The 14,168-nt window shown below is 44.3% G+C and overlaps 1 protein-coding gene across 1 annotated transcript in view; it reads right to left on the bottom strand.

Annotated features, from left to right (window-relative positions):
- CERS5 (ceramide synthase 5) overlaps positions 1-14,168 on the bottom strand; it is a 659,392-nt gene that overhangs the window by 386,132 nt on the left and 259,092 nt on the right. The window contains exons 3-6 of the mRNA XM_069230878.1: positions 9,260-9,390; positions 8,573-8,630; positions 8,135-8,185; positions 7,579-7,671 (exon numbers count right to left, since the gene is read on the bottom strand). Coding sequence (XP_069086979.1) covers positions 7,579-7,671; positions 8,135-8,185; positions 8,573-8,630; positions 9,260-9,390 — 333 coding nt within the window. The remainder of the gene's footprint in view (positions 1-7,578; positions 7,672-8,134; positions 8,186-8,572; positions 8,631-9,259; positions 9,391-14,168) is intronic.

The raw sequence follows: 14,168 nt of genomic DNA, 5'->3' as shown, positions 1-14,168 counted from the left end.
GAGGTTACACATCTGAAGGTGGTCCAACCACAGATATCTATTATTACAGTGTGGGCAAAACTGGAAGAGTGTGTTCTCCATAACATTCTCTGCCAAGTGTCACTCACAAACACAATCGGAGGCCTGAGGCCTAAGGGTAAAAAAAAAAAAAAATACTAATGAAGTTGATGCTTCTTCTGTGGATGGATCAGGATCCTCAATGGCCCTGAAGCTAGACCAGGACACATCTGAACCAGATGGCCGAAAAAACTATCTGAGGTGTTCTTTTTTATCCTGGTACATTGTGGGATAATGGAGAAGTTCGCAAGATATTGCAACAAAGACGAGGGCTTCAAAAAAAAAAAAACTTGCAGCATCTGCAATGAACACTAGATGTCAGAAATATGCAAATATATGTAAAGCATGTGTATGTACAGAAACAAATGCTAAAAAAAAATACAATCTTCTCTTGAAAAGAATCCCGAGATACTGTAGAAAGGCAGTGCTACTTAGGGGTCATGTGAAAGTGCATATTTCATAATATAGAAGTAGCAGGCAACTCTTTGGCTTTATTAAGAATTGTCCTAAAAAATGTACACCTCTAAAGAGGTCATATCCTTGCCCCAGACTCGGCTAATGCTTGAACAATAAGTACTTTATACAATGGGACCTCCAAGTATAAAAAAAAAAGTAGAGTAATTGCAGTTCTCAAAACAAAAACTTGCTCTATCTAGCAGTAGTCTCACTTTCAAAGTCACCTATGTTATTTTTAAACTGCACACATTACTAGATTTCACAGAGCTTGAAATGGTGGCACATGAATTGCCAGGAGTGTATGTTTTACCCTAAACCACAGTTCCATACTCTTCATAAACATGAGGGAGATATTTTACCAGAAAAACTGCAAAGTCATGCCCTAAAAAAGAGTGGTGCAAGTACGACTGTCCTGTAATGGATTTCATACCATAGATGAACGAGTTACTTACCTTCGGTAACGACTTTTCTGGTGGATACATTAGCTACCTGTGGATTCCTCACCTAATGAATACTCCCATGGTGCCAGCATTCGACGGAAATCTTCTTACTAGTCTCTGCACGTCGACGAGGACGTCACTCTAGCCCACGCGACGCCGTCTGACGTCATACAGGCAATAAGAGGTCCTCGACGACGTGCGGACGTCAGTACCAATCATTTTTTACGTGCATGAGAACAACCAGGCAATGCAATGAAAGAGCAAGGCAACATCCCATTACATTGTAAAAATACACAACATTGCAGGAATAACTGTAAATCTTTTATATATATATATAACTCTTTTTTTTTTTTTTTTTTTTTTTTTAATATATATCTACACATCAAGTATATACACAAAGATATATACATATATACATATAATATATACAACGTCCATTGCATCCTCAAAGACCAAGAGGAGCGTACTCAAGGATTACTTGGCAAGACCAGAAAGGCATCGGGGAGGCGGGTGGGACCGTGAGGAATCCACAGGTAGCTAATGTATCCACCAGAAAAGTCGTTACCGAAGGTAAGTAACTCGTTCTTCTGATGGATACAACTACCTGTGGATTCCTCACCTAATGAATAGAGTCCCAAAGCAGTACCACGCCCGGCGGTGGGTGCCTAAATGGTCAAACCAAGAAATCCTGCAGCACTGACCGTGCAAAATGGCCGTCCCTTCTAACCTCAGAATCCAAACAGTAATGTTTTGCAAAAGTGTGAAGGGACGACCAAGTTGCGGCCTTGCAGATGTCGACCACAGGAACACCTCTGGCCAAGGCCGAAGTGGCCGACTTAGCTCTGGTGGAATGAGCTCTAATGCCCTCAGGAGGATCCTTCTTTGCCAAAGAGTAACAGATTTTAATGCAAAGAACAACCCACCTGGATAGTGTTCTCTTGTGGACTGCCTTTCCTCTCCTCTTGCCCACGTATCCAATAAACAGCTGATCCTCCAGCCTGAAATCCTTTGTTCTATCAATAAAGAAGCTCAACGCTCTCTTTGGGTCCAGACGGTGTAGTCTTTCTTCCTCTTTAGAAGGATGAGGCGGAGGATAGAACGTGGACAAAGTAATTGCCTGAGCCAAATGGAAGGGTGAAACAACCTTCGGGAGGAAAGCAGCCTTGGTCCTCAACACCACCTTATCCCCATAAAAAGTTGTATAAGGGGGCTTTACTGATAAGGCCTGCAACTCACTCACTCTCCTTGCTGATGTTATAGCTATCAGGAAGACTGTTTTTAAAACCAAATACCTTAAGGGGCAAGAATGCATAGGTTCAAAAGGGGACCCCATAAGGAAAGTCAGGACCAAGGACAAATCCCATTGCGGCATAACGAATGGCTTTGGAGGATATTTATTTAGAAGACCTTTCAAGAATCTGATAACAATAGGGGATTTAAATAAAGATGGTTGGTCTGGAAGACATATGAAGGCTGACAAGGCCGATAAATAACCCTTAATGGTAGCCACTGCACAACCTTTCTGCGCTAGAGACAGAGCAAAAGACAAAACGTCCGATAGATGAGCATGCAAAGGATCAATCTGCCTCTCTCCACACCACGCAACAAATTTAGACCATCTATTAGCGTAGATAGATTTAGTGGAGTGTCGCCTGGCCGCTAATATAACATCCACTACCTCAGGTGGGAGAGAGAAGGAACTCAGGTTGCCCCGTTCAATCTCCAGGCATGTAGGTGCAGACTCTGGAGGTTGGGGTGTAGAACCTGCCCCTGCGACTGCGAGAGGAGGTCTGCCCTGAAAGGGAGACGGAGCGGAGGGCACATTGAGAGTTGGAGAAGGTCGGAGTACCATACCCTCCTTGGCCAATCCGGAGCTATTAGGATGACTAGAGCCCGGTCCTGGCGAATCTTCCTCAATACTCGAGGAATCAAGGGTATGGGAGGAAACGCGTAAAGCAACTGGCCGCACCAGGTTATTTGAAACGTGTCCCCCAACGCTCCCTGCATCGGATACTGGAGGCTGCAGAATAACGGACAATGGGCGTTCACTCTAGTGGAAAACAGATCTACCCGAGGAAACCCCCACCTCTGGAAGATTAAACGGACTTGATCTGGATGGAGACGCCACTCGTGGTCTGCCGAGAAATGGCGACTGAGACTGTCCGCACGCACGTTCAAGACTCCGGCCAGATGGTTTGCTATCAAGCAAATCTGATGGTCCTTTGCCCAGGACCATAGTCGAAGAGCTTCTCTGCAGAGAAGGTACGACCCCACTCCTCCCTGCTTGTTTATGTACCACATCGTGGTAGTATTGTCCGTTAGGACCTGTACCGACTGACCACGAAGGGAAGGGAGGAAGGCCTTGAGAGCCAGACGTACAGCCCGTAACTCTAACAGATTGATGTGAAACATCTGTTCCTCTGGAGACCAAAGACCTTTGATCTCCAGATCCCCCAGATGAGCTCCCCACCCTAGAGTGGAAGCATCCGTTATGACTGTGGCCACTGGTGGCGACTGCTGGAACGGCTTTCCTTGTGAAAGATTGTTGCTTGCAATTCACCACTTCAAATCCACAGCAGCATCTCTGGAGATCTTGACAGTACCCTCTAGATCCCCTTTGTGTTCAGACCACTGCCTTCGGAGGCACCACTGAAGAGCCCTCATGTGCCAGCGAGCATGCGTGACCAACAGAATGCAGGAGGCAAACAGACCGAGCAGACGAAGGACCTTGATGACTGGAACTACCGCTCCATTTCGAAACATTGGAACCAAATCCTGAATATCTTGAATCCGCTGAGGCGGAGGAAAGGCCCGACCCAATGTTGTATCCAGTACTGCCCCTATGAACAGGAGGCGCTGAGAGGGCTCTAGGTGAGATTTGGGCTCGTTCACCGAAAAACCCAGGTCGAACAACAACTGGGTTGTTGACTGCAGATGATGCGACACAAGCTCCGGGGACTTGGCTTTGATCAACCAGTCGTCCAAGTAAGGGAATACTGCTATCCCCTTCCTTCTGAGTTGTGCCGCAACCACCGACATCACCTTCGTGAAGACTCGAGGTGCTGAAGTAAGACCAAACAGAAGGACCGCAAACTGATAGTGCTGCGATCCCACCACAAACCGGAGATACTTCCTGTGTGACTTGAGTATCGGGATATGAAAGTAAGCATGCAAGTCGACAGACACCATCCAGTCTTCCTTGTTCAACGCCAAAAGCACCTGTGCTAGGGTCAGCATCTTGAACTTTTCCTGCTTGAGGAACCAATTCAAGATCCTCAGGTCCAGAATTGGTCTCAAACGACCATCCTTCTTGGGAATCAGGAAATACCTTGAGTAACATCCTCGACCCCTTTCCTGCTCTGGGACCAACTCCACCGCGCCCTTTGAAAGGAGGACTTGTACCTCCTGTTCTAGCAACAGGAGGTGTTCTTCTAAACAATAAGAAGGGCGGGGCGGGATGAGGGGCGGGAACTCCCGAAAGGGAAGGGTGTAGCCTTTTCCCACAATACTGAGAACCCAAGTGTCCGTTGTAACAGTCTTCCATTTGGTGAGAAAATGCTGTAATCTTTCCCCTACAGGAGAGGAGTGAGGGGGAAATGGTGGAAGCCTAAGGCTGCTTCCCCTGCTGCACCCCGCCAGAGGATGAGGAAGAGGCAGAGTGCTGCTGAGAGGCTCCTCTGGTGCGGACCCTACCTCTCCCCCTAAAAGATCTATAGGGATGGGAAGAGGCAGGTTGCTGATATCTTCCCCGAAAGGAAGAGGAGGAAGAGCCACGCCCAAATCCACGAAACCTCCTGAAAAATCTGGAAGAGGCCGTGGAAGAAGGAGCTTGGAGCCCTAACGACTTAGCCGTGGCCCTGCTTTCCTTAAAACGTTCCAAGGCCGAATCAGCCTTGGCTCCAAACAGTTTGTCCCCATCAAACGGGAGATCCAACAATGTGGACTGTACATCCGCAGAAAAGCCCGAGTTACGGAGCCAGGCCCGTCTCCTTGCCACCACAGTTGTGCCCATTGCTCTGGCTACCGAGTCGGTGGTATCCAGTCCCGTCTGGATAATCTGGGTCGCAGCAGCCTGGGCATTTGAAACAAGATCCAAAAGACCCTGGGGAAGCTCTGTAAACGATGAGGAAATGTCATCCATCAGAGCATGAATATACCTCCCCAGGATACAGGTTGCATTGGTGGCTTTTAACGCCAGACTGCAGGACGAAAAAATCTTCTTGGACTGCGCCTCTAGTTTCTTTGAATCTCTGTCCCCAGGCACCGTCGGGAAAGAACCAGGCGCTGACTTGGATGAACAGGAGGCCTGCACCACCAAGCTCTCCGGCGTAGGGTGCCTAGATAGAAAACCAGGGTCAGTCGGAGCCGCCCGATACCTCCTGGCCATGGCTCTGTGAACTGCTGGGGAAGATGCCGGCCTCTTCCACACCTCTAACACCGGATCCAGCAGAGCGTCATTAAATGGCAAAAGAGGCTCCGCCGCAGCTGAGGCCGGATGTAGCACCTCTGTTAAAAGGTTTTGTTTAGCCTCCACCACCGGCAAAGGCAGGTCCAAAAAACTAGCTGCCTTCCGTACCACTGCATGAAAGGAAGCAGCCTCCTCAGTATATTCTCCCGGGGACGAAAGATCCCACTCAGGGGAAGTGTCCAGCCCACTGGCCGACTCCAGACCACGCAGCCCATCACCCGAGTCCTCTAGCTCTCCTCCCTCCAGGGCTCGTTGGTACTCCTGCTCCTCTAATACACGGAGAGCACGTCTCCTCGAATGAAGTCGTTGTTCAATACGCGGAGTCGACAATGCCTCCGCCGAAGTCGAAGATCGGCGCCGATCTTCAGAAGCCACCGACGCCGCGTCCGGCGCCACAGGTAACTTCGGCGCCGACGAAAGAGCAGCTGAAGCAGATGGACCCACCGGAGTCACAGGCCGAAATCCCGACGTCGACGGGATGGAAATCCCCGGGGCCAATCCTTCTGAAGCCACCGGAGCGGCCACCGGCGCCGACACTGGCGCCGAGCCCACGTTCCCAAAAGGGAGAAAGGGCATAAAAGGTGCCGGCCGAAGAGGCGCAGGATCACCCAAAGAAAAGGCCAAAGGCCCAGCCGGAGCACCCCCTGGAGCCATCTGTTGGAAGATGGCATACATCGCATTCAAGAATGCGGAACTATCGGCTCCAGGGGTGGGAAAAGCCGGATACTGAGGTACCTGTCTCGGAGGCGACCCCGACGCCGGCCTCGACGTCTGCGCCGGAGAAAACACGTGAGGCTCCAATACCTCAATCACCGACGCCTGTCCAGGTGAAGTTGGAGACGCCGGAGAGGGCAACGGCGTCGAAGGATGCGGCGTAACCGTGGGACTGATCTCCCATGTCCTTCGGCGCCGATCCGAAGACCTGGAACGAGTCTCCTTCGAATGACGCCGAGATTCTCTACGGCGCCGGGAGTCTTGATGACGCCGATGTCTTGGAGAAGAAGACTTCTTGTGATGCTTCTCCTTCGATTTTGCCATAAACAGCTTCGCCTCACGTTCCTTGAGGGCCTTTGGATTCATGTGCTGGCATGAATCACAAGTCGAGACGTCGTGGTCGGAGCTCAAACACCAAAGGCAATCGGAATGAGGATCCGTCACCGACATCTTGCCTCCACACTCACGACAAGGCTTAAATCCAGACTTTCTCTGCGACATTATTACCACAGCGAAAGACTACGCAGCAAAAATACACTGTAACCACAAAAGTAACAGTTGCTCCCTCGAAGATAACCGTTTCGAATGCACGGAAAAAAGGGAACTGACGTCCGCACGTCGTCGAGGACCTCTTATTGCCTGTATGACGTCAGACGGCGTCGCGTGGGCTAGAGTGACGTCCTCGTCGACGTGCAGAGACTAGTAAGAAGATTTCCGTTGAATGCTGGCGCCATGGGAGTATTCATTAGGTGAGGAACCCACAGGTAGTTGTATCCATCAGAAGAGTGATATTTCTTTAACATCACACTCAAGACCCCTTGCGCTTCAAAGAAATAAAAACTTTTAAAACATCTGCCAACGTGAGCCACTGAATACACACTGGAAATTTAAGAGTGACATGGCACCTTGGAAAAGGTGCAAGAGCGGTCCAGTGGAACTCCAACCACTCATCACAATCAAGGTAATATCCTTTTTAGAAATGTCTACAAAATATGTCTATGCTCATCCAAACAGCGGAATAATGCTGGAGTACGAAGACAAAAGAGGCAGCTGGTATTCATTAGCAATGGATTAAAGTCAAGAATGATAGGGTGAATGAAAGCTTACACTCTTTGTGAACAACTTTATTCTCTGGTTCTGCCACTCTCAGATCTTTGAGAGACTAGGTAAAAAGGCAAAGGGATCCTGTTCTACAACTAATTGTGGTGTGTGTTGCAGGTTCTTTAATGCCTCCTGGGAAAAGCTAGTTTCATTGTGTGTCCCGGTTCAAAGCGTGAATAGCCAGATGTAACACACTGACTAACGGTTGAAAGCTGGTAGGTTATAAAGACTCTATTATAGATAGAGTTCTGATTTTCTATTTATTTACTATTGTGTCTAGGCAGAAAGCCTCAAATGCCAACAAAAACACAGCAGGACCAATCAACAAAATGTTCATCTTACCTTTCGCTTAATATCTGTAAACTGTGAGAACATAAGAGACCAGTAGAAGGCCAGCTCCATAATATAATAATAGTATAGGTCAGGAGTAAGAGCCTGTTAAAAGAAGAAAATTAATTACATCACACAAAAAACCTGTCTTTGCAATAATCATTTATGTACAAAGCTCAATGTTCCTTCTCTTTCAAACACAAACTACAGTAGTACCTGACAAGGAAAGGGGGGTTCAACTCTCCTGATGCAAGTCTCTCAGTTTTCCTACTAGAATACAGCTTTCCCTGTTTTGCTTGATGGATGATCTTTAGTTCATCAAACGTTCCATGATGGATCATTTTAATATCCCTAGACAAAAGTAGCCTGATGTACCTTCACTTAGGTTGCACAAATTACTTTCCTCATGAGACAGGCCTATGTTATTTTGCTCATAATACATGTACCTAACACATTTAATAGTGTTTTACTAGATATACAAACCTAAAAGAACTCTTAACAACAAACAGATTGTATCACGTGTACCACACTTTCATGCTCATTAGTATGGTTTAATAAGTCTAAATACCTGATAGGGGTAATTGTACCAGCATTGTCGAGTATCCCAAAACCAAGGTGTCTGCAGAGAAAAAGCATAGTAGAAAACATTATACTATTCCTATGCATTTGCAGATGCCAACATACAAAACACCTCAGACATCAAGGGCAACACATTTGACCTTTCTTCCATGACTCCCCCATCACTCAATGCAGCCCACCTCAAACCCAAGGACGTAATACTTCCTACATTAAATAACCACTAAAGTTACAATTGTACTGCAAAATGAGTATTAAAATTGGAAACTAAAATCATACTTGAGATCTAATCCACCATACGTAACGCTTTAATTGGATGATAACAAGCTGTCTGTGGCCCTGCCCACAAAAAAAACCACTTTAACACAAACCTTGGAAGTTTATTTATTTAGCCAATCCATAACTATTTGGATTGAAGATTTTAACTCACCGACCACAAAAAGCGTAATCCATAGGAGAATATATACAAGTAAAATGTGAATCTCCACCTGAAAAGGGAAAACAAAGGATCATAACACATTAGCAAACAGCAGACATGTCTAAACTGCAGGTCATTAAGATGTAAATATGGTAACCACAACAGATCATGTGCACTGCAAGACTTTAAACTAATCAAAGCCTCACTTTCAGATGTGTAGCTAGTAGCCCCAACTGAGTGAACCCTGAACTCAACAAATATTGATCAAATGTCACACTGTACTCAATTACGAAATAGACACAATATAATCCAATAGGGAAGAAATTGTATCAGCTGTAAACAGAGCTAGAATCAGCCTAATGGGGGACCCTTTTTAAGCTCAGTGTCAAGAAATGTGGAGCATTTTCCCCCAAACTGCAGATTACAAAGTAAACAGGATTCAGAATTATCAGAAGAGTTGGCTCTTCTCTACATTTTGCAACACGAATGTCGTTCTGCTCATCGCGTTAACTTGAGTGCAAAATGCTGCTAAACGTAAACTTCAAATTAAGGGCCAAACCCAATATGTAAAATTATAGGAATTTCTCTTTTGCCACTTGACAATTGATTTGAATGTTGCTAGCCTTCAGTTCTAAAAGGAGATACAAGTTACTAATAAAGCAGAAAATGCATTACAGAGACTGACAAATGCACACCTACATGCTCTCACAAAACTTAGTGAGTGTGCTAGGCTTGTCTTGATTCCGTCGATCTCGAAACCATCGTTGGATTTTCCTGGTATCCCAGTCCAGCTGCTTCGATAACCCTTCTAACCTCTTACTATCTGGACTCTGTGGAGATAAAATTAGATTGTTAGAATGTACAATTTTACATTTAGCAAGAGCCTTACCCAGTCTAGAACTCTACCAAATATGAACACCATGACCTCAAGTTAAAAAAAAAAAAAAAAAACACAGTGGGAAAGATCATTCCATAGAGATGCCACCACACCTTTTTTTAACAGCACAAACGACCCCACTCAATGCTATTTACCTTTTGTCACCAAATTGCACTTCCATGGCATACTTCTCCCAGTACTCCTCTGATGTTTCAGAGACGTGACCCACTGAAGACCTCTGACAATTTCCTCACACAAGATCTTCTTCCAGTACTCCCCATATCGTGACTAACAACTGCTTACATCCATGGTCTCCAAGGTCTTCCCACAGAAGAGACGCTATGCAAGTGTCTTCAACGAGTAGCTCATGTGCTACTAGCTCTCGAGCTACACATTAGTAGTCAACAAAAACTGAAAAGTGTATATTCATAACACAAATCTAAACCTGGCTTATGTGGTCAGTATTAACATGCTCATATTTGCAGCTTAGGATGATTTTCAATGCACATAAGCATGTTTTACTACATTAAAGGTTGGAGACCCCCGACTGTTGTAGTTCTTCATACAGACATTCTGCCAGTGCTCATAAAACTACTTGAGACCACTGCTGGTCATCTCTTTTGGGACCTTAAAAGGCTACCAACACACAGGACCTTCTCCCAAATTACCCAACACTGAGCCTGTCTCCCCATTGCTACCCACACCTAAGACCTTCTCTAACTCGTCACACATGTAAAATGGCCTTGCATTACTGTTAAAACTTTCACAACCATCTGCCTGTACTTTATGCACATACCGGAGACCTTACTTCAAAGACTTCGGACCACTTGTGGACTTCCTACAGCTCTCCAGGTCTCATCTTCATGTTTTCCCACTCATTTAACATTTCCTAATAGTGCCACTACACAAAGCTTTTTTTAAGTGCTGCTTAAACCTAAAAACTTCTTATGGTGCTCTTCCTAACCATTCGTTTTAAAGACAAAACGTACCTTAGTAGTAACATGCTGTTATAAAGAATCAATAGTAGCATAAACACTGACAATATTTTGTTTAAAATTTGGACTTGAAAATACAGCAGAAAAAACAAACAATCAAGGACAAAAGAACACAGCACGCATTTTGTCTTGGCAAGTAAAACAAGCATTTGAAGTGCAACAGGTCTCGCATTTGTGAGAGTTAGATCTATTGGCATTGTAAATTACAATGTCATTTACCTATGTGTCTTGGTTTGGCGTGTAGAGGATGTATAAATAGACAGTCCACTACACACTTAGCATTGTTGACGTTATGCTGGGGAGGACACATTAACTTCACCCTTAAAACAACATTTGTTAAGATAACCCCCACCACACCACACAAACTACCCACAGATACCAATGTGGTACTGGAACAAAATTCCACAGTAGTGAACCTCTCCTTTATTAATCATAACCTCTGACAGCGCAACGCATTAAGAGACAAGGTAACTGCTGAATGTTACACTTCGCAAACAATGAGTAATGGTAAGCAAAAGTAGAGGTTAGCAATGAAACCCCATGTAGACTGCAATATGAAGCAGCAGCAGTAAAATGTGTGTTTGGTTACTTAGAATGCCAGATGCCAGGGAGATCGTTGTCTGATTAAATGTCGCCTGCCAATGACCTCTTTACAAACGATCACTGGTTTTCTTAACAGACCTTTATCGTTCTATACGAGTTGTTTGCAGTCCAACTTCCCTCCATTCTGAGACGAGGCTTCAAGGACGGTGATACTTGCAACCCAAGAGCAGACTGCCCCCACCCATTCACGCACCAGACAAAGAACCTTAGGAAGAGGATGTGGCATAAGGGCCAGAGCTGCCGACTTTGGACCAGGGGAACACCGTTCAAGTCTTGGAGCCAGCTAAAGGTACTGTGACTCGAGGCAAATCATTTAATCTCCCCTTGCTACCAAAAATGAATGTGTCCTTGTGTAATGTAAGCGGTGGTCATGTAAAGCCCTCCAATACCTTTGTGTCGAGTTTGCGTGCCATAAAAGTGCTAAAAAAAATAAAGTGCTCCAATATCTTTATGCCGTATTTGCTCTCCAAAAGAAAAAAAAGGAAATAAAGAATCCCCAGACATTGCAAAGAAACAGAAAGATGGGCAAAAACAAGGAAGAGGAAAAAACATACAAAAGCGTTCAACAATGCAAATGCCATCGGAAACATGAAGCACGGCATCCATGAAGTGGGTGCTGTGCTGATACACGAGCCGAAGCAAACTAAAAGAAAAAAGAAAGAAAAAAAAAAAAAAAGAAGTGCAAACAAAGGAACCTACATTTAAAAAAAAAAGAATAAGCCCACATGAACAGGGGCAGTACTGATTGGAGGTTACGAAAGTGCACAAAGAGAAAGTATTAAGCATTTGCACCAATCAAAGAAAGCATTTAGGAAAGACAATAAAACAACCCAATTACAAAGATGGGTGGAATAAACCCATATTCTAAATACAATACGTTTCGAAGAGACTGCACAAGTACTACATAGGTGAGACCTAAAAAGGACAGGCTCCATACCTAAGCACACTGTTGAACGACCAACAATCGACTAAAAAGGTTTGTCTTGGGATCTGCACAGACTTTCATTAAAAAAAACACATTTTAAGAATGCAAATCAAGCTGTATGAAGAACTGCATATATCTCATTTTAGCTGTTCTAATAATCAAAGCTATCCAAGTTATTTTTAATCAAATCTGCCTCAAAACCTTGAGAAATCAAACTTTAAAGTCAGTTCCTACATAACAACATAGATTGATGCACATCAAGATCTGCTAATTTAATACTCTAGATATCCCTAACATTTGTAAGATCTTGAAAAATCAACAAGTGTTACTTGGACTACTCAATTCAATGTGGTGAAAGCTCACAAGAGACTCCTGTAGGCCACTTAGAGCAGTTCCAGGACCAAACAATCTAAGATAAGCCTTAGTAAGCAATAGATATATCAACCACTCTTCAATCAAGACAAAAAGCCTAATGATTACCATAATCAACTTTGAAAGTTCTTAATTTTGCTGTGTAACCATTACCAAAACATCAACTTTGGGTTAGCCAATGCTGCAAAAACAAAAGCTCTATAACCCCATCCTGATAAAGGAGGCTATACTCAGTTGGGTTTAAAAAGGCTGTTTCACACTAAGTGCAAAACTAAAAAACATAACATCTCCCGACACGTCCGAGCACTTAGACCGATGCTGTGATTTGTTTTCTTACGGGCTTATCATGGCCTTTTTCTCCATAACCTGATTTGAATCATATGCGTCACAACGCCCTCGCTTCTCGGTCACTGCATTACAACATACTTGAACATCCTATTTGGACTACTACAGGATACCTTTGGATTACCTGATATTTCCACCTTATACATGTGAATCTCATATATGCGCAAGTTTGCCTTGAAAAAGTCCTTTGGATGAAACACGTGTTGGCTGTTTATGGAATGTACATACTTCACAAGGAATAAAAGCTTACCCAGTTTTGAAAACAACCTTGATTGAACTTTGGACTCTTATTTCCATTTTGGAATATATTGTTTGGACTGCTTTCTGGAGTGCCCTGGTATAATTTTTCAAAATACTTTACCCCACAGTTCAAAATCCTTTTTGATCAGTGCACTAAATACCCGTGGTGATTGGGTGTTACTACCAGGTTTGGCACCCACAAGAACTTCAGTGATTTTGGATTTACTAGTCATTCATCTTATGTACGAATGTGCGAATATTATGCATTGACCACTGTTTTGTTTCTTTACAACCCATCAAGTGATATTGCCATTGTGTCACTGAAAAACAGAAAAAAAATCTCAAGTGGCACTTCTCATACAATGACCAACTTATTGCCTTCCCTTGCTACCGCAACCCATGCGCAAACCAACATTGCATTGTTAGAACACTATGATGTATTGAAGTATACTCTGGGAGCGGCAAACAAAGAAAAAGAATGTGAAACTTGAGCCCAACGTTTTTACTAGACATCACTGATTATGTCTAGTATGCTGCTGAATGAAGTCATCCTGATACTTTGCTCACCCAGGAAGAGCTAGAAAACACTAGCAGATGGGCTCCTTCAAAGCAGTTGAGGTTTAGCCACAGACATCATTTATTTAAAAAAAAAAAAAAAGTTCATGTTTGAGAATAAGCTGCAAGAGGGGCTGCTGACTGGCCAAAATAAGGAAGCAAACTCTTAAAGAAGAAGTTGACACTACTGTTAAATAGGGAAAGAGTTCAATATCCATAATTGATTGAAAGGCGCAGTGTGTGTGAACCTACAAATTAGCTGCATGTAACATGTTCTCTACTCCCCTTGAACTGCCAAGAAAAGTATGGCAGCCTCCATGGCCAAACAGGATAGGCCTCAAACAGTAACGAAATACAATTTAATGAGCAGGTCCGCTCGTAATTTGCCAATACCAATCTGTCTCTATGAAAAAATTACAAAACTACATCCATGTAGCTAAAGGGAGCTAAGCTGTTCTTCAGATCATGAACACACACGCTAAAACAAATAACTAATAAGGAGGTTTGCCAATATTCAATGAGGCAGTAGTGCTTGGTGAACACATGAAAGGAACCACACATCGCAGCCTGACAGGTGTCCAAGACAGGGATTCTGCAAGCTAACACAGAGGTCGCAGCTTTGGCTCTGGTGGAATGAGCCTGAAAACCCTCAGGGGCTTGCCTTTTGGCCAATGCATTGCAGAGCTTGATGCAGAG

Source organism: Pleurodeles waltl, chromosome 4_2 (genome assembly GCF_031143425.1).
Source record: "Pleurodeles waltl isolate 20211129_DDA chromosome 4_2, aPleWal1.hap1.20221129, whole genome shotgun sequence".
NCBI classification, from domain to species: Eukaryota; Metazoa; Chordata; class Amphibia; order Caudata; family Salamandridae; genus Pleurodeles; species Pleurodeles waltl.
This window is presented reverse-complemented; position numbering and strand designations above follow the sequence as displayed.